Source organism: Naegleria gruberi, assembly GCF_000004985.1.
Source record: "Naegleria gruberi genomic scaffold NAEGRscaffold_22, whole genome shotgun sequence".
In the NCBI taxonomy this organism is placed as follows: Eukaryota; Heterolobosea; class Eutetramitea; order Acrasida; family Naegleriidae; genus Naegleria; species Naegleria gruberi.
Genome location: NW_003163305.1, coordinates 386,383 through 409,500, shown reverse-complemented (window position 1 = coordinate 409,500; position 23,118 = coordinate 386,383). Strand labels below are relative to the sequence as shown.

At 34.0% G+C, this 23,118-nt stretch overlaps 13 protein-coding genes and 1 non-coding gene across 14 annotated transcripts; 10 read left to right on the top strand and 4 right to left on the bottom strand.

Annotated features, from left to right (window-relative positions):
• Positions 1–39: 39 nt before the first annotated feature.
• NAEGRDRAFT_67303 (uncharacterized protein) lies at positions 40–645 on the top strand (the record flags this gene model as incomplete). The annotated part of the gene is made up of 1 exon (XM_002677593.1): positions 40–645. The coding sequence occupies one exon, from the start codon at positions 40–42 to the stop codon at positions 643–645; it is 606 nt and encodes a 201-aa protein (XP_002677639.1).
• Positions 646–796: 151 nt separating this feature from the next.
• On the top strand, positions 797–1,630 carry NAEGRDRAFT_48911 (uncharacterized protein; the record flags this gene model as incomplete). The annotated part of the gene is made up of 1 exon (XM_002677592.1): positions 797–1,630. One exon carries the CDS (start codon positions 797–799, stop codon positions 1,628–1,630), a length of 834 nt encoding a protein of 277 aa, XP_002677638.1.
• Positions 1,631–2,458: 828 nt separating this feature from the next.
• Positions 2,459–4,479, top strand: NAEGRDRAFT_57974 (uncharacterized protein). The gene is made up of 2 exons (XM_002677591.1): positions 2,459–2,724; positions 2,788–4,479. The coding sequence occupies exons 1-2, from the start codon at positions 2,711–2,713 to the stop codon at positions 4,448–4,450; spliced, it is 1,677 nt and encodes a 558-aa protein (XP_002677637.1). The 5' UTR covers positions 2,459–2,710; the 3' UTR covers positions 4,451–4,479.
• Positions 4,480–4,613: 134 nt separating this feature from the next.
• Positions 4,614–5,843, bottom strand: NAEGRDRAFT_67300 (uncharacterized protein; the record flags this gene model as incomplete). The annotated part of the gene is made up of 1 exon (XM_002677505.1): positions 4,614–5,843. The coding sequence occupies one exon, from the start codon at positions 5,841–5,843 to the stop codon at positions 4,614–4,616; it is 1,230 nt and encodes a 409-aa protein (XP_002677551.1).
• A 482-nt stretch (positions 5,844–6,325) lies between these two features.
• NAEGRDRAFT_67299 (uncharacterized protein) lies at positions 6,326–6,940 on the top strand (the record flags this gene model as incomplete). The annotated part of the gene is made up of 1 exon (XM_002677590.1): positions 6,326–6,940. The coding sequence occupies one exon, from the start codon at positions 6,326–6,328 to the stop codon at positions 6,938–6,940; it is 615 nt and encodes a 204-aa protein (XP_002677636.1).
• A 607-nt stretch (positions 6,941–7,547) lies between these two features.
• Positions 7,548–9,368, top strand: NAEGRDRAFT_67298 (uncharacterized protein; the record flags this gene model as incomplete). Its single annotated transcript, XM_002677589.1, has 3 exons — positions 7,548–9,029; positions 9,117–9,127; positions 9,173–9,368. 3 exons carry the CDS (start codon positions 7,548–7,550, stop codon positions 9,366–9,368), a joined length of 1,689 nt encoding a protein of 562 aa, XP_002677635.1.
• Positions 9,369–10,250: 882 nt separating this feature from the next.
• On the top strand, positions 10,251–10,679 carry NAEGRDRAFT_67297 (uncharacterized protein; the record flags this gene model as incomplete). Its single annotated transcript, XM_002677588.1, has 1 exon — positions 10,251–10,679. One exon carries the CDS (start codon positions 10,251–10,253, stop codon positions 10,677–10,679), a length of 429 nt encoding a protein of 142 aa, XP_002677634.1.
• Positions 10,680–10,726: 47 nt separating this feature from the next.
• On the bottom strand, positions 10,727–12,253 carry NAEGRDRAFT_67296 (uncharacterized protein; the record flags this gene model as incomplete). The annotated part of the gene is made up of 1 exon (XM_002677504.1): positions 10,727–12,253. The coding sequence occupies one exon, from the start codon at positions 12,251–12,253 to the stop codon at positions 10,727–10,729; it is 1,527 nt and encodes a 508-aa protein (XP_002677550.1).
• A 1,052-nt stretch (positions 12,254–13,305) lies between these two features.
• Positions 13,306–14,775, bottom strand: NAEGRDRAFT_48906 (uncharacterized protein; the record flags this gene model as incomplete). Its single annotated transcript, XM_002677503.1, has 1 exon — positions 13,306–14,775. One exon carries the CDS (start codon positions 14,773–14,775, stop codon positions 13,306–13,308), a length of 1,470 nt encoding a protein of 489 aa, XP_002677549.1.
• Positions 14,776–14,945: 170 nt separating this feature from the next.
• Positions 14,946–15,018, top strand: NAEGRDRAFT_t297. Its single transcript has one exon. It is a non-coding gene; the product is annotated as a tRNA-Phe (tRNA).
• Positions 15,019–15,135: 117 nt separating this feature from the next.
• NAEGRDRAFT_48905 (leucine rich repeat, typical subtype-like protein) lies at positions 15,136–16,260 on the top strand (the record flags this gene model as incomplete). The annotated part of the gene is made up of 1 exon (XM_002677587.1): positions 15,136–16,260. The coding sequence occupies one exon, from the start codon at positions 15,136–15,138 to the stop codon at positions 16,258–16,260; it is 1,125 nt and encodes a 374-aa protein (XP_002677633.1).
• A 180-nt stretch (positions 16,261–16,440) lies between these two features.
• Positions 16,441–17,600, top strand: NAEGRDRAFT_67293 (uncharacterized protein; the record flags this gene model as incomplete). The annotated part of the gene is made up of 3 exons (XM_002677586.1): positions 16,441–16,443; positions 16,505–16,683; positions 16,772–17,600. 3 exons carry the CDS (start codon positions 16,441–16,443, stop codon positions 17,598–17,600), a joined length of 1,011 nt encoding a protein of 336 aa, XP_002677632.1.
• Positions 17,601–19,929: 2,329 nt separating this feature from the next.
• NAEGRDRAFT_3955 (uncharacterized protein) lies at positions 19,930–20,397 on the top strand (the record flags this gene model as incomplete). The annotated part of the gene is made up of 1 exon (XM_002677585.1): positions 19,930–20,397. A coding segment is annotated over one exon (468 nt), but the record flags the coding sequence as incomplete, so codon positions are not given.
• Positions 20,398–20,729: 332 nt separating this feature from the next.
• Positions 20,730–22,699, bottom strand: NAEGRDRAFT_57973 (uncharacterized protein; the record flags this gene model as incomplete). The annotated part of the gene is made up of 1 exon (XM_002677502.1): positions 20,730–22,699. The coding sequence occupies one exon, from the start codon at positions 22,697–22,699 to the stop codon at positions 20,756–20,758; it is 1,944 nt and encodes a 647-aa protein (XP_002677548.1). The 3' UTR covers positions 20,730–20,755.
• Positions 22,700–23,118: the final 419 nt, after the last annotated feature.

The window sequence follows — 23,118 nt, the reverse complement described above, 5'->3', positions numbered from 1 at the left end:
CGATTTCCATCACTATTCGAATCAACAATTCAAAAAAATATGATTAAACAATTCATTGTATTTACAATTGCAACACTTCTCATTGCAACAGTTGCAGTTCATGCATCTGATGACAAGGAAAAGAAGGATTCTGCAAGTACTTCTGGTGGTGGTTACTATGGTGGTGGTGGTGGTTATGGAGGTGGTTATGGTTATGCTGTTCCACCAGTAGCTCCAATTCCATACTATGGTGGATATGGTGGTGGTGCTTCTTCCAATAATTATGGTAACAATTATGGTTACAATGGTGGTGCTGGTCAAAATTATGGAGTTGCTGGAGGAAATTACAATCAATATGCTCAAAATACTCAAGCTTACAGTAATCAAATTAATGCAGTTAGCTCAAATCCATACTCAAGCTATGGAAGCAATTACGTTGGACCAACTAGCTATGGTAATAATAATGCTTACAGTAGTTACTACCCTGCTCCATATTATGGTGGTTACGGAGGTTATGGTGTCCCATACTATGGTGGTTACGGAGGTGGTTATGGTTATGGAGCTGTTCCATATTATGGTGGTTATGGAGGTGGTTATGGAGGTGGTTATGGTTATGGTGCAGGATATGGATATGGTGGTGGTTGTGGTGGATATGGTGTTTGTTAAAAAAAGCAAGACCAAAATTTTTGAGACAATATAGTCAAAATCATGTGAGGTTATTAAGAATCTTATCAATTCGATAAAATTCCAATAAACAATTCGAGAGTTTACAAAAATTCGATAACATTGTTATTATTTTAAAAACAAATTAAAAAAAATGTCTGAAACTAACGATTCCACTCACCAGCAACAACAAGCAAATCGTGCTATTCTCACACCATCCTTCTCAACGCTCATTGACTCACCATTCCTATTAAATTCCGTTCTCATCAGTCGGAATGAGGTTTCTTCAGTCATGGAGGAAGAAGAGAAGAAGGCGACTAACATTGATGATAAATATTCGGAAGATAATTTGGAGGATAAAAAATCAATATCCGATAATAAACATGTTGGAGAATATATGAAGAATTTATATGTACATAATAATGATAACGATGAGGATGTGGATTATATTAAAAAGTCTCAGGATTTGATGAAATCAATTAGGAATGGAAAAGTAATAGAGTATGAAGATGTATCGAATGAACATTTATCTCCTCCGAGAGATACTCTGGTTATTGGAAAGAATGAAATAGGAGATTCTATAGGATCTGAGAGGTTTTCGGTCAAGCCAACAATAGAAAAAAGTGAAAAATCAACTATTGAAAAACCAAAGAAGGAAAAGAAGGAACGAAGAGATAGTGGAAAGAATGAGCAATCATCAATTATTGATACAATATTTTCACCTTTTTCTTGGATGGTTGGAGGTTCATCAAAAAGAAGTGCTGCAGAGCAACAAGAAAAGAAATCGAGCGAGAAAGCAACAATTGAGGAAAAAACCCCTAGCTCACAATCCAGTGAACAACAATCACCAAGCAATGAAAATTCCAATAATAGTTCAGAAGAAAAGAAAGCTGCAGCAGAACCATCAATCCTTTCCACAATATTTTCTTCTAGTCTGTTCTCTTCTAAAAAGAATTCAGAATCTTCACAATCAGAAGAGCCAAAATAGAAAAGAAGGAAAGAAAGGAACGAAAACCTAAAACCTCTCCACTTGCATGGATTGAAAGATTTGGAGCTGATGCTGGTAAAGCAGCTTCCAATGCGTTGAAGGATCCTCTGGAGAGATTGGCTTCGTCTCCTGTATTAGCCACAGGTGAAGTAATTGTAGTTCATTCTCTAGATTTGGATGGAATCGACTTTAGGAGAATATTCAAATATTTCTTATTCATGATTTTTAGTTGGAGATTTTCTAATACATTCTTTGGATCAATTTTGCCTGCACTTTTGGGACGATCTTCGAGAAAGAGAATTGAGCAACATCCAACACCTCAGATTGCCTATATCCCTCAATCCCTTTCACCACCACATTATCCCTCCATCTCTGTCCTTCCAAGAAACACAATTACACAATTGTAATCATAATTGTAAAGAGTTGACCAAAAAATGATTTGTAATGAAGAAAGAAGATGATTATTTCAAGTAATTTTGGATGTTGAACATGAATATGATGAATGGGATGCCTAATTCCTTATCCGTTAGTGACCATTCCAAAATAAAGAAACCGATATTCAATTTATCCTTACTTGCTAATTGGATAGCTATTCCTTCTATCAGAAAGTACATTGAGTGACCAACACTCTAATCAACAACGTGCTAGGTGGTGGTTACTAAACGATTCTCAATTCCAAACGAAAATATCATCCCCTTTAAAGCTTGCCAACCAAAAACCGTCTTTCCTTTCCCTTTCAAATAACAATAATAATCCATCAACAAAACAAGCCATTTATTGCCGCAATAATTTTCATAAACAACTTTCAAAAAATTACAAGCTTTGAAAAAATAAGCCAACAACAACACCAAGTTCGATCCTTGTTCGATCATTGTATCATATTTTCAATTCTGTTGTTTGAAGCCAATATTTAGTCGTCTATATCGTAGTGATATTGGTGAGAAGATCTATTGTGCCAAATTGGAATTATAGTAGTGGAGTATAATTAAAAACACATTGGATAGTTAATAGACTAACTATTTGTACATTTTACGTTATTAATTGTAAATAATAATATTATTTTCGGAGCAGAAAAACACAATGGCTGCTGTAGAGTAAGTGTGTTTATATCGGTTGATGATTTTAATAATAATAACGGAATGTATTTAATTATATAGTGTTGTACTTGTCAAACAAGATGATGGTTCATTCCAATCATCACCTTTCTTTATTCGTTTTCCACAAAGAAGTAAGATAAGAAGAGTCATCACTGTTCAAGTTAATGGAAAGAAAATTAGCTGTCCTGGATGTGAACTTATTGTCGATCCTGACCACAATTATGCATATTTCAGTGTTGAAACTCGTGATAATCCACAAGTCAATGATTCACAAACATCATCTGTTCCTCCTCCTTCTCCATCAGGAATTATTGTTGGAAATAATAAGACTGTAGCAAGTGTTGTCCAATCAGATGAGACAGCAACCATGATAGCACAATACAGGAAAAAATCTTTACCTCCTCTTCCTAAAAAAACGAATGAAATTCAAAAACCACCAAGTGATCTATTATACGAAGATGACAAGTCACAGAATAATCCTACAAGCCCTTCTTCAATGTCTCCAAAAGATCTTCCTCCTCTTCCAAAGAAAACTCTTCCACAAAATTTAATAATCAAAACTGAAAATAGAGCAAGCATGTTGGCTACTTCACCAGAAGAAAATGAAGAATTAAGAAGAGAAGAACGAGAAATGATAAAAGAAATGGAACAGGAAGGAGAAGATCCGGATGATGAAGAAAAGGAAATTCAAAGAATGGTTGAAGAGGAAACATCCACTTCAAGGTCTAGATCAAGAACAGGAGCTGTTTTCCAAAGACCAAGAGCTGGTAGTAATCCTAGAAAATCTAGAACAATGACTCCAACAGCTGAGGAAGAATCAGGTTATTATACAGCTGGATCTCCATCAAAAGTTGGCTATATGGATAAATGGCTTAAATCCATTGATCAAGAAACTCACCCAGAACATAGACTTCGTCCATCTAAAGAATATTTAGAATTAATTCATTCACATATGACTGATGGTCGCTCTTCCATTTCATTTATTGATCCAAATGGTGGGCTAGAACCTGTCAAGGCTTACATTTTCGAATTTTCACCACAAGATAAGATAATTATTAGTGATATTGATGGAACTATCACCAAATCAGATATTATGGGTCAAGTGTACAGTAGAATGGGTAAAGACTACACTCATCCAGGAATTGCCAAATTATTTCAATCGATAGCTGAAAATAATTACAAATTTATTTACCTTAGTGCCAGACCAATTACAATGTCACAATTAACTCGAGAATATATCAACTCTGTCTACCAAGATGGGTATAAAATGCCACCTGGTCCAATCATTACATCGCCCAACAAGGCATTTAGTGCTCTGGCAAGAGAAGTTGTTATTAGAAGACCTGAAACATTCAAAATTAATTGCCTTGGTTCAATTGCTAGTTTATTCCCAACAGATTTCCCATTCTATAGCGGATTTGGTAACAGACCAACAGATTGCATTTCATATGTTAGTGTAAATATTGATCCAACCAGATGTTACAGAATCAACAAACAAGGAAAATTATTGGTGCAAGCTACTAAAGTCACCTATAATTCTTATGCAGAAATTGAATCTCAATTACTGAAACATTTCCCTAAAGTTGTAAACAAACATCAAAGATCGCAGAGTGATTGTTTCAGATTGAGTGGTGGTAAACTCGTATCAATGAATCTGCCAAAGAAGAAAGATATTGACCTCCTTCGTGACCAATACATGGATCCTGAAGAATTACAAGTTTAAATTAACATGGAATAAAGTAGTATATTCTGAATTGTAGTTTGACTCACAATGTGTCCTACTCGACTAAGAATACTCAACAATAAGAATGGGACTGTTAGTTACTTTCTGACTTGATGAGTCAAACAACACCATTCCAATCTTAAAGATAAATGTATTTTTGAATTTATTGTTTTTGAATTCTTTGCTGATAGATTTGTAAAATCTTTACAAGATTTTGTCTCTTTCTTTCATTCTTTAACTTCTTAGAATTTATAGCAATTTCAATAATATGTAAATGTTTTGTAATAATATATTCTAATAATGGAAAATACAAATCTTGATTCAATTCTAATAATTCAAATGCAGGAAAACTTAAATATTCAATTATAAAAGAAGGATGATTAACTCTCATTACAATATTATATTCAAGTTTTTTAGTGGAACCAATTAAAAAACCAATTAATTGACCATCAAATGTCAAAACAGGTGAACCACCCATTCCACACAATGCAGAGTTTGAAACAAGAATATAATTATCATTGAAACTCTTAATTCTTCCTAAACTTCCAATTTTGAAAAATGATAAACCAAAAAAGTTATCAAAATCGTCTCTGTATAAAGGAAAACGATCGTTTTCATAATTATCAAGATAATATTGCTTTGTTACACGTTTAGGATAACCAATTAACATGATAGGATCTTCCAATTTAATTGGATAATTGATATTTGGAATAACATAATTAACATTTGCCTCAATGGGAATAGCTCTATTTGGCTTTTTTCTTTCTAATAGTGAAAAATCAAACTTTTTCTTTGGCTTTTCTTTAGTTTCTGGCAATTTTTCTTTCATTCCAAGTTTTCTAAATATTTTAGCATGTAACTTTTTTTCTAATTCAACAATTTCACATCTAAACCAATCTATTCTAATTTTAGCTAAATTTTTCTGATTCACCATCGTGTAATGATTATTAGTAGAATAATAAGAAGCTTGAGGAATATAATGAACAAATGTTCTGGTGGTACTAGCAAATGAAGGTGAAAGTTGAAATCCTGAAACTCCACTTCCAACCACATCTGATACTATTCTTGCATAGCAATAACATTGATACTTTACAGTTTCTAACCACTGAGTGTCATACTTTAAATATTCTTCAACAGGATATCCCTCAACACTCTCTGGAAGATCTTGAGAGTATCTTAGTCTTTCAACTTGTGGATTTTCTCTTGCAAAGATTGGTTGATGATGAGGTGATAACGTCTTACATTTCTCCTCCCACCAAAATATATAACCAAGTATTCTTACAAAAGGCTTGTTCACAACCTTTGATGAATCATTCTCATCATATAAAAGATGAGTTTCATCTTCTGATACAGTTTCATCACGCCAATCAATGATAACATCTGGTCGTTCCATTTTTTTGTTTGCAAATCTGGCCACTTTCTTACATATGATGGGGTTAGCAAGGATAAAGATAAATTTTATGGGACATTTGCAGAATATCCACCAAAAGATGAAACTCAACAATTTAGGTTCTCTCGATCCCTTTACGATAGAATTGTTGATCAAGAATATATATCCCTTACTAGAGAATATTTTCCAATAATTCATCCCGATACCAAGTATGATTTTTCATTGTTAAGGTCTGTTAAACCATTAGAGTGTAGTTCAAAAAGGAAGTTCATTATTCCATCTACTCACATTCTAGAAAGTGGAACGCCAGTAATACTTATTGGTTTTCCACTATTTCCTTCTGAATCCTTCTTTAATGCTGAGGTTATAAGCCAGGACTTAAAGGAGGAATTTAAGAAATTCACCTACAATAGTAGAACAGCTAGTTTGGGAGTTATTTCAGCCATTAATTCAAACTTTCTATTGATAACCAGACTAGTCCTGGAATGTCTGGATCACCTGTTTTTACTTTTGAAGGAGAGCTAATTGGATTTCTAGTTGGTGCAAAGAAGGAAATTAACCTTAACATTGTTCTTAGCATCAATCATCCAACATTTGTGATTGAATATTTGAGTTTTCCAGCTCTTGAGTTACTCGAATTACATGAAGATTATTATTTACCATTGTTAAAACCGTTTATTTCAAAGCATTTCAATTTAATTGAAAGTACTGTAGATGTCAACTTTATTAACCAGGACCAGAGAGACAATTTAGAAAAGGTTAAACTTATTTACCAAAGAATGGTCAATGACTCGTTTTATAATTTGAGTGAAATTAAATTTCTACCACCATTTGAAATTGGCGCCTATGAAGAACATTTAAGATTGATTGAAGAATCATGCGAACCTATCGCTATAACCTATTCTGAGTTGAGATTGGTTTTATGTTATGAAAAAGCAAAATTATTCGAGAATAGTATTAAGGATGAGTTGCTTAACAGATGTTCCAAAGGATATAAGAAAACAGTTGAAAGAATGCCACTTCAAACTTGTGAAAAGGTTTTTGATTTTTACTTTCAATTCTACAATGAGAATGTTGCAAAAAAGGAAAAGAAGTACTAGAAACAATTTTTGAATTTAAATTACCTTACTTGCCTGCCTTTGGTGATCAATCATGGACCTTAATGAAAGATGATGAACCAATTCACAAACTGTATATATCTCATAGATCTGATACACGTATGGTAACACTTACTTTTGTTTAGTGAATTTGTAAAATTAAGATAATTGTAATAATATTGTAAATAAAATTAATGAGTGATTTTCAAAAGAAGGAACTCAAAGCAGCTTGATCTAAATTGACATTCAATAATTCCAAATCATTTCTTAAATCAACCTTTTTTATCACTCAGAGTTTAAAAAATTTCAATATTGCGTTTTATCGCTGTCATCTTTGACAAGATTTCAATCTGACCTCCGTAATTGATTATTTAATGACATTCTAAACTTATGAGAATCATAGGATCACAATCAGCAAAACAACAACATTGAAAATCTTGTGGTGACTCCAAAAAAACTGTTCAAATTGTATTTTCTTCGCCAGTTTAAGCTTATTTCCTGGAGCTCAAAATTAGAAGTTAAACAATGAAAGATGACAATTTTTAAAGACTCCTGACACCAAAATATCATCTTTCTTCAAGTCCAACATGAATACTCAAACATAAAGAAAATGTCATCACTCAAATCCATCAGACATGCTGCCCTCATCCACAAACCTCTACTACAACAGGTTCTCTCTGTTTTAACAACACACCACAGCAACAATAGATTGTACCATCACCAAGATTCCACAAAGGAATCCATAACTATTTCATCTGTTGCTGCCAACACTGAAGCCAAGTGTCCCTATCATAAAGAGGATGGTACAGTAGATGTGGCCAAATCTGTTGCCAAACCATTTGGAGAAATTCCAGGCCCTAAGCCTCTTCCAATTCTTGGTAACTATCTGGATATCAAGAAACACTCCAAGAATACAATGAGTTATTTTCTTGATTTGTGTAATGAGTATGGAGAGATGGTCAAGTTGACTGCTTTAAACAAAAATATGGTTATCATTTCAAACCCATACTGGATTGCTGATCTTGCCAGAGTTGAGGAACGTAGAACAGTTCTAAATCCTTCAAGATATTACAAAGAAAGCCGTGGTTATGAAATGGTACCTATTGAAATGAAGATTGAAGAGAATTGGAATGAAATTCGTCAAATCTTCAACCTTGCCATGAAACCAGAGTTTCTCGATCAAATCGTGGTACCTCAACTGACAGAAATGAACAGTGATTTGATCAGACAATTGAAGAAGAACTTTGTAAAAGTTGGTGAAAATCAATTCAGACTTGATGATGGTCTCGAAGCAACTTCTAGATATGCATTCGATGCAATTATGAAAATTTTCTTTGGTGTCAAAATGACTGAAGAGCTTGAAAAGAGTTTACCATTCAAACTTGACGATTTCTCAAAGAAAGCCATCACAATTCTTGATTTGTGTGGAAGATTAGATTACAAGTTCCCACTCTACAAATATTTCAAGACAGAGGAGTACAAGACATTGGAGAGTTATTACGATCAAGTGATTGACAATGCCAGATATTGTGTTGAAAGATTTGGAGCTTCACAACCAGAAAATGCCAAGCCAAGATTTTACGAAATTCTTGTAAAGAAGGCAGAGGGAGCCACCAACTCAAATGAAAAGGTGTCAACAGTTCTCTCTACATTTATTCAGGGAGGTGTGGATATTACAAGTCGTATCATGAATTTTATCTTGTACAGATTGGCTCATCATCCAGAATATCAAGAAAAGCTCTATAACGAGTGCCTTGAGGTTTTTGGTCCTCCGGCTTTGGATGAAGTTTCATCTGAAAATGGACTAATCATCACCCCAGAGCAATACAAACAACTCAAGTTGGTGAGACAATTTGTTGAAGAAGTTTTAAGATTCAATTCATTTGCTTACATTACAATGGGAAGACAATTGAATTCTGATATTGAAATTGGTGGATATATTCTACCAAAGGAAACTATTGCAATTTTCATGAATTATTATCCAAGCATGAAAGATGAATACGTTCCGAGAGCTTTGGAATTTATTCCTGAGAGACATGAAAAGAAATCCCCTCTTGCTCCAAAATCAATGTTTTCTTCAATTCCTTTCGGAGTAAGTTGTTTCTTTTTAATTTTACTGATTCTAAACATTTCTCCTTTCGAATTCATTTTGAAAATGTTGAAAATGTGAATAATATAGGTTGGTGCAAGGTAAGTTATTTGTTTCTTTTGTAATAGTATTAACTATTTGTTAAGAAAATGTCCCGGAAGTCGTGTTGCAAATACAGAGCTCCATTTCCTTTTGATCAATGTCATTAGAAACTTTACTCTCACAAAGAAACATTCTGAATTCCCAGAAATGGAGACTGACCAATCAATGTTCTACATTAACACTAACAAGTATCCACTATATTTCCATCCAAGAGAACACACAAAGCACTATTTCAATTAAAATTATAAGCAACACTCACTTAAATCACAATAACCGATAGTGAAAAATTAATAAACAATTATTGCTAGTACTCCTTTCCCTTAACCAGTGATTTCTTCCATAGGAATATGAGGTGTTTATAAAAGGAACTTGCTTAAGAGTTTCAGAACTGAACTTTAATTTTTTCCATACAGACAAAAAACTGATTGGGTCATTAAAAAGGTAAGTAGTTTGTAAACATCTTTTTTGTTTTTTACCACTATTTTTGTAAAGTTTTCAAAAATGGACTTTCGATCAAATAACAATTGGGCTGACGATTGATCTACAAGATATTGTGTGGTGAAAAAGGAAACAAAAGCAAAACAAATGCCTTTAAAACATGTTGTGTTTGTATTGTTCTGCATTGTGCTTTCAAGTTGTTTCATAGAGGAGGTTCTCTCTATTTATACCAATGCACCCACAAGTATTATCTTCATTGGAAATGGTCAGGATACACAGGCAGGATTCATTACTGATATTAATAATGATGGCCTCCCTGATTTTGTCATGACTTACTATCAACGTGATTACAATTTTGCATCAACAACGGTAAGTCTTGTAGTTTGTTCTTTTTGAAAATCTGATATTTAAAGTTATTTCTGAATAATGGATGCTTCTTTGTGCGACATACTTCTCCATTTCAACCATTGGAGTATTGTAGAGAGTTTTTCATTAATAAGCAAATGCTTGATTGGCAAACTAAACCTCCGATTGTAAACTTTACAATACCTTCAGAGAATTTTACAGCCATTATACAACTTCCTTATCATCCAGGTTCGTACGTTCTTAGTTTTCTTTATATTCTCAACTATTTCTTGTTACTAATCAACTATGTTGTTCCTCTTCGAATTTCAATGAATTTCAATGGATTTAGGTGATATTCCACTGCTTTTTGATCGTGTTTTTGGAGTGAAAATTAGAGAACCTCACTTGTACTTTTTCAAAGCTGGTACTCCAATTCAGTATCATGCAATTGCAACTGGTGACAATATTGAATATCTCAGAAATCCTCTAAACGGTAGCAAGTACAGTAATGAGGATTCAACTTTTGGACACCAGGATCAAAATCAAGATAATGATTCTGGAGGTAATGGATCTGATAATAATAGTAGTGGAACAACAAATCAGCAAACGGGATCATTGACATCTGGTGCGTCTGGAAGTTCAGATATTGTTGGAGGTAACTCAAATAGTAATAGTGGATCTGTTTCTAGCAGTGGGGATTCGGGTAGTTCATCAAGCACCAAAGAAAGGCCAAGCCGTCCACCTCGAAGAGAGTATGACTACAATTAATTATTCATTACACTGTTCAATTTCTATACCTCAATATAACTAAATTCTTAATCACTAACTCCAGTAAACTCGTTATAGGCATTTCTAAGAGAATTATTTCCAATCATTGTAGAATCCACCTTATTCAGGAATGAATGAGATGGAGAATTAAGTTTTCTATCGTATGGAACTGGATTGGAGATCTTTCCGTGAATTCCAACACTACTTCCGCTTCTTGATTTGGATTTTTGATCTGTACTCCCATAATTTGAGTAGCCAGCAACTTGTGGAGATGAACTATGGGTAGATGAATCAACATCCCTCTCTGTTGCATTATCGTAATCTTCTCTGTTGACATACACGGCAGCATCCATGTCTTCCGTAGATTCATCCCAATGCGTGTAATATTCTGCTGCTCTACTCATAGATTTAATTTTAGGTTTGTAGTTTCTGGAAGAGTTGGATTGTTTGGTGGTGGTTACTGTTTTAGAATTTTCTACTGTCTTTGATTTTTCAATGGATTGAACAGAATTACTACTCATTTTCCACAATGCAAAATTCAAAATAATAAGAGGAATAACCTCTCCAATAGAAAAGTAACAGAAAATAGTGATCCACTGTGTTTCCAACCATGAAAGAAATATTTGAGCAATTAATACTGAACTTCTTCCGATCAACACAATAATGTCTGTCACTGTAACAATACTAATGTACAATATAATGTATAATGCAGATACATTAGAAAATGTTCTATAATTCTTGTAATATTTTCTCAATAAAATCAATCCAAGTATAAAAATCAAAAGAGCACATCCAATAAATAATAATGTAGGAATTGAAACAGCCACTATCTCAATGGCTGTATAGGGTGTTGGATCTGTATAATCGGAGCTATGCTTGGAATCAACAGTAAATTGATAAATCAACAAGCAATCATTTACCACCATGACAAAATACATGACAAAATTGATGGAGAAGAATAGCCACTTTAAAAATCGTGATGAAGTAATAAAAGCAATAAACCAAGTGGAACATGATGAATCATTTTGTTTCCTCTCCTCACATAATAATCTTTTTGATATTATCAATGTTTCTGTCCAGAAGAAAATCATCATTAACATGGTACTTGCAAAAACATATCCTGGCATTGAGCTTACAATAATTAATAATTCTCTATATTCGGAAAATTGCACCACTGAACCTTGTATTGCCAATTGGGCTGATCTTACTGCTGAAAGAATTGAAATTAAAGCAAACATTAATCTCTTATCCGAAAATGTTCTCGTCGATTGTTGTTCATATTGTATGGTTGTTGTTGTAATTGCCACTGATGATGATGTTTCTGTTCGTATGAGAGGATCATCATCCGAGTGTTGATGATCCAATCCATCATCTTGTTTATCATGATCATCATCATGTTGTTTACTAATTATATTGCTTCCAAATCTTCTCATAATAAATTTTGTATAATTCTCTCGATGTTTCATATCAGAGAGAATAACCCTGATGAGAATGCATAAACTTGCCAAACAAATCAAACCATACACTCCCGATAATGCTCCATAGACAATTACATTTTGTGTTGGAATGACCATATTGTGTAATGCTGCTGGAATGAATCTATTATTTTGTTTAATAATTGTCTTGAAATCAATGATGATTTGAGGAAATAACAGTTGTTGATATGATCACACGTTCACAATGATGTTACTTTCATGCACCAATTTTTTATGAACTGCGTTTTCGCTCAATGGCGGGCTAATCAAAGATACGGAACGAGAGATTACAAAATATGATACAATGTGTTTATTCCTTCTTTGGGAAGTAAATGTGTGTTGAAGGAGCAAAATCGACACCATAAACAGCATCCTTATTTTCACCTGGTCTGAGACAATGTCTCTTTTGGAATTCATCAGTTGGTGGTTGAAGTCTACGTTCTTGGAAAGCACGTCCTTGACCATTTTCCAATACCTTGAGGTGCATCACACTACCAGCACCCAAGAGGGCAACACCAAGGATCCAGATTTGAGGCTTGTAGACTATTTGCGATCAAAAACAAGATATTAAGGTATAAATATTAAGATGTTGTGAGGTGGTGCAATAACAGATAAAATCGTTTAGAAAAAGTCAGTTGGTGAACTCGCTCATCAATGAGACCACTTACAGAAATAAGATTGGGTGAGTTTATGCATGCTCATTGTTTGTCGTTGTTTTTTTTTATTGTTTGGTTTAAGGGTTTGAGAGGTTGTTTGTTGTGCTTTAAACCTTTGGCGACTGAAGGCGTTTCAAGGCGTTCGAAAATTGTTCAAATAAGGACAAAAATGGTTCTCAAAGATTACAGAGGTGGTTGTAAAATACACTCTTGTATCTGGACCTGACTCTCTGGTTGAAAGAAATAATTAATATTATAAAAAAGAAAGAGAAACTGGTTAGAACATGAGTTTGAGTGTTCTGTGCTAAAAAGTTTGTTTTTAATGGATCGGGAGATTTTCGGCCCTACATGTTAGCAAATCGGCACTACTTTATAATTAAACGAAGCAAGCTTAATGTCGCCCCAATTACCAACATGAGTGGAAAAATAGATCATAATGGAATTATTGAAGGGTTGATTTGCACACTTTTATCTATTTTATTGACATAGCTGTCATCATTTTTCATCATGTGAAATTTTGCTAGAATTGTTATTAAGGACCAAGACGTACTTGTTGATGAGTTTCAATTTCCAATCGGAGCTAAGATTGTTGATAAAGCTATAAACCGATGGGCTAGAGCTAAGAATGCCAATCATAACAAGTGGTTGAGCATTTGGGATAACATCTAGAAATGTGTAAACTTGGGAAGTTGAATCTTGTGCAGAAAAGTTCAAATTTGAACTAGCCCAGCAGTCAATAACCTTCAATAATGTTGTGATTTCTTTGCATTCAGAATGAATGAGGCCATCAAGGAACATATCTTTACTCATCATTTTGAATATGTGCTCATTTTCGAGTTCGGTACCAACCATCAAAGTACGGAATGCTTCTCTAAAAAGTGTAAACAAAGTTTGAATATTTTCTGATTGTGAAATATTGAAATAAGAGGTACCAAAACTCTTGATGAAAGATCTGGCCACACTTTCTGATGATTTTAGTGCTGCAGTCATAGTATTGGACAATCTACCAATTGTTATTGATTGATAATAGTCTACTATTAGAAATACTTGAAGGAAATCATCAATATGCACATTTACGCTTGTAACTATTGATTTGATAGAAGTGTATAACAATGCTCCACTAATTTTCCCCAGTCTATCTCCAAACATTGAGGTATTCAATTCCAATACATATTTTTCATTTCTCTTTTTACATTTAGTTGTAATCATATTAGAAAGAACTTTGCTTTGATTGCTAACTAGCACTCTATGTGTATCAATACTTCCAAAAAGCTTATCACCTTCATAAATATCAATATCTAAATCAGAGAATTGCATATCAAAAGTGTGAAAATGGCTACTACTAATAGTCATAACTCCTGCATTGATTTGAGGAGTGGAATTGTTAAAAAAACTAAAACTAGAAAAGGCAGGTTTCGTATTTGTTTCATTGAATTTCCAACTTTTGAAAGAGTCACTCTTAATGGTGCCATTTCTGCTTCCTATTTCTTGATTACGGAATGGATCAAAAGTGAGTTTACCTTGAGAAGAAAGTGTGTAAAGCCATCTCCATTCCTCAAATGATCTCTCTTTATACTCTGGCATTGATATGATGGAATAATAGTTTAATAGAATACCAGACAATCCATTATTGTCTTTGCATGTAGTAACTTTAAACCTAGGAAATCTGTTTACTGAAATTGATTCAACCCCATGAGTGTTCTCAGTAGCTGATGAATTCAAAGGATTTTCACTGACCAATGTTGAGGAAACGGTTGGAAAATTAATTGGCAAGTTCAACGTCGGATTCGTATTTAGCTTAAGAAATTGGTTATTCAAATTAGTAAGAGCATTAAAAAGTGATTCTTGTTTTTCGTTAGTGTTGACATTAAAAGTTGGATTTGTAAAATTGGAATTAGAGTTGTTTTGTTCGGAAGTGTTGTTATTGTTGCTAGAAGAGTTTGTCGAAGAGGTATTGAAAACCATTTTTTTGATCTTGATTTTTTAATATTCTTTAAAATTTCAATTGTGTAATATCTTGAAAACGTTTAGCTACACGATACATTTATTGATATGCAATTACGAATTCTGTTGATAAGAATTCCGTAGTTATGCAAATTGGTCAATGATATTTAGTTAATGACAAATGATGAGAAGCCGACATAGCTCAGTTGGGAGAGCGTAAGACTGAAGATCTTAAGGTCCCTGGTTCGATCCCTGGTGTCGGCAAATTTTTAATTAAAGAATCCTTGTAGAGAATTTTTATGCGAAAATCATCACCAAATCCTAATTTTAAGTTCACACGTTGTTTTACAAAACACCACCATTTATGACATCACAAAAAAAATGGCTCAACTAACCACATACATTCCAGATGATATGATTTATTGCATATTGGAATTTATTGATTCTATTGATCGGATCAGAGTGATGCGAGTTTCCAAAACATTTTTTAGGATTTCTCTAAGCGTACCTCTCTCACTGGATTTATCTTTTAAGAAGAGAATTGGTATCCAGAGGTTGTCCCTCATGTTGAAGAGTAGCAAAAATCATCTCCTTAAATTAACGAGCCTAAATCTATCGGAAAATAATTTAACGAAGGAAGTAATAGAAGCCTTATGTAATTGTGATGGTTTTCCAAATTTAAAAAGCTTGAACCTACAAAATAACATGATTCATAGAACTGGAGCAAGTTTTTTGGGGACAACATCCAAGTTTAAACAATTAGAAGAGTTGAATCTGAACTCGTGTTCTATTGATGATGTAGCTATGAGATTAATTTCAGTGAATCAAGATATTGCTGAATCACTTAGATCATTATCTATTCGAAATAATAATGTTGGAAATATTGGAGTGAAATACCTATGTAGCACCATGGTTCATTTAACCAAATTGGACATTTCAAAAAATTCAGCCTTTATGGGAGGAGAAGCAATTGTCAATATTTCAAACAAATTGAGTCAGTTAACTGATTTATCTATCAATGACAATCCTATTGGAAATGTTGCAGAGTTGTGCAAAAACCTTAAAAATCTAACCCATTTAGATTTAAGTAATTGTAAGTTAAATGATAATGGGCTAAAAGAGTTTGCAGAAAATTCGCAACTTGTAAATTTGAGGATTCTCAATCTGAGATCGAATAACATTTCAAATATTGAGCCATTAGCAAAGTGCAAACACATTACAGAACTAAGAATGTTATGTCTTTCTTGTAACTCTATTGGCGAATCATTCGAAAGTTTCATTCAAGTGTCCCGAGTATCAAATCCATTTCCATCCCTACAAGTTCTTGATTTGAGCATGTGCTCAATTACTCAAGAAGTTGCATACAAACTCACTTCCAGCACCATTCTTGATAAACTAAAAGCACTTAATATTAGTGGAAACAATATCGGAAACGCTGAAAATGCACCTCGTTTACAACTCATTAGCAGTGCCATGACATTTTCTCCTAACATGATTATTCAATAAATTGAATGAAAAACTCATCGATATCCATTTTATGTTTCCACCACAAAAACTCATCACTATCCTTCAACAATTCATCTCACCTTCCCAAGAATTCATCATGAGGTTGTTTTTGTAATGAAAAGGTTTAAAAATGAGACAAAAAACTTCTCATTGTAAAGTTTTTAAAAAAACAAAAAAAAAATGGTAAGTGCAATTTGAATGATTCTAATGCTGATAATATGCTTCTTTCGTTGGAAATTTTCAGAGCCAACAACACGGAAGATCACCACCACCACTTTCACCTGGAGGGTTAGTTCCTCCACCATATCATGGACATCCACCAATGGATATGGTTCCTGGAGGTGTACCACTTTCACCACCTGATATGAGACAACCATACGGTGATCAACCTCCACAAGATTTTGATGCCAGACCACCACCAAGGTAAGAAGATGAAGACGTTTCCTCTCATAATTTTATATTTATTTACTAATAATTTATTTTGTATAATTATTTGGTGACGGACTTGTAGCGAGGAAGTTTTGGATCAAGCCAAAAAGGAAACTAAAACATTGTGGTTGGGAGGAATACCATTTCACTACAATGATATGGATTTACGAAGAGTTTTCGAACGCTTTGGAGAAGTTGTTGATGTTAAGGTCGGATATTCAGGCGGTCAGCCTTTAGGATATTGTTTTATTACATTCCATGAAAGAGACGCTGCGGAGAAGGCATTTCTAGCTGTCAAGGACGGATTTATTGGAGATCAACCACCTCAAGAAGGTTTATCGTGGAGAGTTGACTATGATATAGGAAAAGATAAGAAAAAGGAGTTGGGAATACCACCAAGTAGAGGAGGAATGAGAGGAAGATTTAGAGGAGGACCAAGAAGAGGCGGAGGATTTAACAATGGAGGAAGATTCAACAATGGACCACCAATGAGAAGAGGAGGCTATCATCGTGGAGGTATGCATCATCCACCTTATGGAGGTAATGGAGGAAGATCACCACCTTATAACCCACCACCATACGGAATGGGACCAATGGATGGACCACCACCAAGCAATGGACCACCACCATATCACCACCATCACGACCCATATCCTCCTTCCAATTATCCACACAACAATGGAAGAGACAGACCATACTATGGTTCTCAACAAAGATATGAACCATATAGCAGAGTTCCTCCACAAGGAAATTACAACAGAGGTGGTTATAGAGGCGGTTATAGAAGTCCTCCACACCAAGATGCTCATCCTGGTGGTAGCCCTCCTCACTATAGTGGACCAAATGATCGTAGTGGAAACATGGGAAGAAGAGATATTGGTCATAATGGACCACCAAATAACAATTGGTAAATAGATATTGGATTTGTACCTTATATATAAATAATTTGGAAAAGAGTTTTCAATGTAAAGCGCGGAAACACAAATTAAATTCAAATAAATAATCTAGAGACGGATTGGACTTGGTTGTGGAAATATTATGGAAAAAACTCTATTGGATCACTATATATATCGGCAGCGAAACAAATAATCATCATCAGGACGACTACTATTAGTGTTGAATCCATAGTATTATTCAAACAATACTAGGACGCCAAAACTAAACGTCAATAAAAAAAACAATAATTAACACTCTTCAATCACCCTCACCTCGGCACGTGCCGAAACAGGAGTAAACAACAAGTTGAACGAACCAACAAGGATTTTATTCATTCATAGAATTCACCATTCCAACCTTCACTAACATACTAGTGAGGACTTTAACTAGTAAACGACATACCATATATTGAATGAAAAGAATATATTCTAACAAATACCTACAAGATGCCCAAATGTTTGTATTTTTCCCATTTAGAGCCTCCTCAACCTCTAATGTTCATCCAATTACCAAGAACTTGTTTATCCAACAAAGGCCGTACTACCATCAATTAAAGCATTTGGTGTTGAAATAGGGCTTGTAGCACTTCGTCTTTTACTGCCATTTTGTTCACAGTAATTATAGCTGGTGGTATTCACCCATTATTCCAACACGCGTCTTTAGCTGCTGCCGTATGTAAATTTAGTGGAAATTTAAACTTGTCCCACCTTAAACTTTGCCCCTTAAGGGAAAACAAGCAAAGTAAATATCTTTACACTTCAAAAAACAATAAGAACACACAAAACAGAAAGGAAATTGTGATTCTTAACACATTTCACATTAATTCAACACAAAACAACATGAAAATCATCTACTCAACACATAACAGACACTTCTTGCTGACACTCTCACTTCTCTTGTTGTGTTTGGCACATCTCATTACAAGAACTACAGCAATTTCTTGCCCCAACGGGACGGATACAGTGGCCATACAGTTGGGATGGGTTTTTCAAGCACAGTATGCAGGTTTTATAGCTGCAAAGGAGATGGGATACTTTGAGAATGAATGTCTCAATGTTATTATTAAGCAAGGTATGTTTTTAATTTTATATGGGTCGTACTAACTTGCATACTAATCAATGTTCCTTAACATTATTTTAATTATCACAATTATATAAAGGAGGAGCTGGTGTTGATCCAATAGAGAACATTAAATCAGGTTCTGCACAGTTTGCAGTTATTCTCTTCTCTAGAATGTTAGTAGCAAGAGCCATTGATGGTGTCAATCTTGTGGACGTGTTTCAACACTTTAAACGATCTGCAACTGTTATGGTGAGCACTAAAAAGTCTGGGATTACTAAATTTCCACAATTCAAAGATAAGAATATCGGTTATTGGTCTGGTTATGAGTAAGTATTCTGATCAAGGAATTCTTGAGTGATCAAAATAACATGATGGAATAGATATTCATTGAAAGCAACCATGAGAAAGTACAATATCAATCCAGAATCGGAGCTCAGCATGAGACAACAATCATACTCTGCACTTCCTCTAATCACACAACCAGACAGATACGATGTGATTATGGCTATGGTTTACAATGAACTTGCTCAATTACTGGAAAAGTTAAAAACAGACAGTAAGACAGATCTGTATACACTCAATGATTTTAATGTGATGGGATTCAATGAAGAAGGGACTCAAATGTATGAAGATGGTCTCATGATGAATATGGACTGGTTTAATGCTAATCCAACAAAGAATAGAAATATTGTTATTCGTCTCATAAAGTCTATCATTATGGGATGGATATTCTGTCGTGATAATGAAGATAAGTGTATTAACGTTCTTCCAGATCAGACATACCATCAACAGTGGATGATGCGTGAAGTAAATTCTCTCATATGGCCAGCAGAAGTTGATGGAATGGGTATTGTCAATTCCACAATAGCTAAACAGTCTATTGACATTTCCACCCAATTCCAAATCATTCCAAATGCCAGTTATGGTATTGGAGCATATACTAATGAATTTGTTGAGCAAGCTTATATCTCATTGAGTAATGACGTTAAATCTAGTAAGACTGCATCAGTATTTGGTGATTTCTCTGCACTCGGCTATATTCACCAGCGAGTTAACTTTTGTTATGATCAAGTGAAGGAAACAGTATTCATTTGTACTGGTAAAGTTGATAACACTGTTGTCATTATTGCAGTTCTCGTGTCAGTATTGGGAGTTGCCTTAATAATTGGTGTATTGATTATAATTGGCATTGCATGTGGATGGAGATCTCACATTAGAAAGAGAAATAAGGTTATTGCCTATGCTCCAACTGCAAAAGATGGAGAATTCCCAATTATTTTCACAGATATTCAAGAATCCACCAAGTTATGGAGTGAAGCAACAGAAGATATGAAAATTTCACTCAATTTGCACAATGTCTTGCTGAGAAAATTATTGGAAGAATATCAAGGATATGAAATCAAAACTCAAGGTGACAGTTTCATGGTTGCCTTTAAGGATTATTTGAATGCTATTAGATGGATGTTGAGATCTCAAAGTGAATTGATGAAATTGGATTGGCCAACTAATGTAATGAATTTCAAAGAAACTGCATTCAAAGTTGACAAGTTTGGTAACATTATCTTTAGAGGAGTGCGTGTTAGAATGGGAACAGCAATCTGTAATCCTGATGTACATAAGGATAACGTTGGTAAATTGGATTACTTTGGTAATTCTGTAAATTTGAGTGCCAGAGTTGCAAGTGCTGCCAACGGAGGTCAAATTATTATTCACGATAATATCTATGAGCTCATCAAGCATAATTTGCATGATTTAATTGTTGGTGGTGAAATTATGCCTCCAGTTGTTAGACCATTGGGAGAATTCACTCTCAAAGGTATCGATGGAGATCAGAAACTGTACGAATTGTTGCCATACAGTTTGAGAGAAAGAAGTAATGAATTCCCACCAGTGAGTACAGGAATTAAGGGTCACATTTCATTTAAATCAAAGAGTGCAACCTATTTATCAGAAAGTGATGGAGTTTCTGCCTCTACTCCTTCGTATGGTGGTGATGAGACTCCAACAGATGAAGAAAGTCAAGAGTTGAACTAGCCACATTTCCAATTAAATTATTATATTAAATTATTTACAACAAAGCTGCTGTAACAATGGAAAATAATTGATCCAATATTATTTTCCATTCTCCATCAATGAGTCTATTACCAATATTTGAAATGGTTCCGTTGGAGAAGGAATCAGACCATCTATCAAATACCAATCCATATCCATACTTGTTATTTCTTACATCACAAATCATACTTTCAGAGCTATAAAAAACTTGGAAGTAAGCAAAGCATAGTAATGGTTGACCAAGGAATAGTGATATCCACATTGAAGTATTACCAAGTCTATTTAAAAAGTTCTTGCTTTTTCTTGATTTCAATTTCTTTTCAACATCAGATTTAAATTCCAATATTCTTCTTTCAAGTTCTTTGAATTTTTCTTCAGCTTTTGCTGGAAGCTGCAAAAGTGATGGAACTTTCTTCATTCCTGACTCCTTTTGTTTATCCTTTTTCTCTTTTCTTGGCTTGTATTGACCAAAATATTGAGCAAGTAACACAAATGGAGCTTGTACAATCATTGCATAGAAAAAGTATAGTTTCAAGCTTCTGAACACCATGGCCATACAGATTTCATGAAGAATTGCTGATGTCAAGAAGGTAAAGAATACAGAAATTGGCTTGGAAATATTAGAACCGAGAGAAGGTTGATAAACGTGACGAAGGAGCCATTGATGTACAGGTCTATTCCAATTCTTCCAGAATGTTTGAAAATCTGGAGCATTCCACCAATCATTGAAAAAATATCTATCACCCCAACAACATAATTCAGCAAGAATATTGAGATAGCAGTGGAAGAATGCAAAACTGAGAATCAACCACAAAACAAACCAAGGCACACTGGTTTTGAGGAGCAAGTATCCAAATTTTCCTAAATTATTAAGAAAGTGTTGATCAGATTTAGATCCTCTAAATGCATCAATAATGTTCTGTGTTGAGCTGTTTTTGTTTTCCTCAAACAATGTGATCAGATGCTCAATACTTGGAGGAGTAAGATCAACACTGGCACTATTTCTAAAAAGTGGTTCCAAATACTGAATAAATATAAACCATCCTACAAGTCCACAGATAAGAATACTGAAAACCTGTTTTAGAATGAAAGAAATTCGAATGGTATTGGTCATTGGATAACTCCTAAAAAAGCACAATGTTGGAGCAAATAAAAAGTAGCAATACTCCCTGAAGAGAGAAATTGGAGATGTTGGTTTTTCAATATTTCTTTCATCGTCGCTATTTACACTCTTTCCTTCCTTCTTCAAAGTAAACTTTCTTCTTCTAATATAATCATAATAACTGTATGCTTTCATTCCATAGATCATCATTGTGAAAACGATTACAATATTCACCATCAATGACAGTCTCTTGATGAAAATTGCCACTACAAATATTCCAATATATGAAAATGTAGATCCATAAAACACCAATGTCTCAATAATTGTTATTAACTTGTCGACAATTGATCCATCTTTTCCAATAAGTGGCAATAAATACATTCTCAAAGAACTATTCAAATAAATTACAGAATTATAAGTCAATGTAAATATTAATACATCAACACAAGATCTTTGAATTAACTCATCACTTATACAATGTAATAAACCCAGATTCGGAAATAATAAACCTCTCTCTGATAAATTATCAATCATTGTTCTTATCACTGCTGCAACAAGAAAAATTATTGTCAAATTCATAAATCCATCAAAGCTAACTTTCTTCTTCTTCTTTAAATCCAATTCGTCTTCAGAATCCGACTCTTCAAATGTTAATAATGATGGACGTTCCAAAAAGAAATCCTCAACTGTTTTAGGCTTTCTAGCATGATCCACAACTAGGTTCTTCTCAATTTGTTCTTTACTTTCAGGTGGTGGTGCTTGCATTATCTCTTCTTTTTGTTGAGAATCAACCTTCTCAACCTCATTCACCTCCTCCACTACATCTTGCTTATCTTGTGAGGTTTTATTTCGACGCATTTTTTTGTATTATTAATACATCATTGTTTTAGAAGTTTACAATAAGAATGTCCTCCATCTATTTCCGATCCTTATTAGTCTCATGATGATTTTCAAAAGAACGTTATTGGTTAATTCAATAAATCGTTCAGTTACATTTGTTGTTGGTGAGAAGTGATGTAAGGAATTTCTCGAAAATTTGTAATATCTGGTAATGTTCAGTTTCTATTCGAAAAAGAAAAGATTATTGAACTATTTACTGATCCCATTAGTCTATTCTTTTCAAATAGTTTCATTTGGAATACTTTATATCATAGGAATCAACCATGTATGTGATGAATTTAAATGAAAATATTGAAAAACTCAATATTTCATGTTTCTGAGAAAGAAAATACTTCAATTGAATTGGAATTGAAAACTTCTGCACTTTCTTGTTTGTA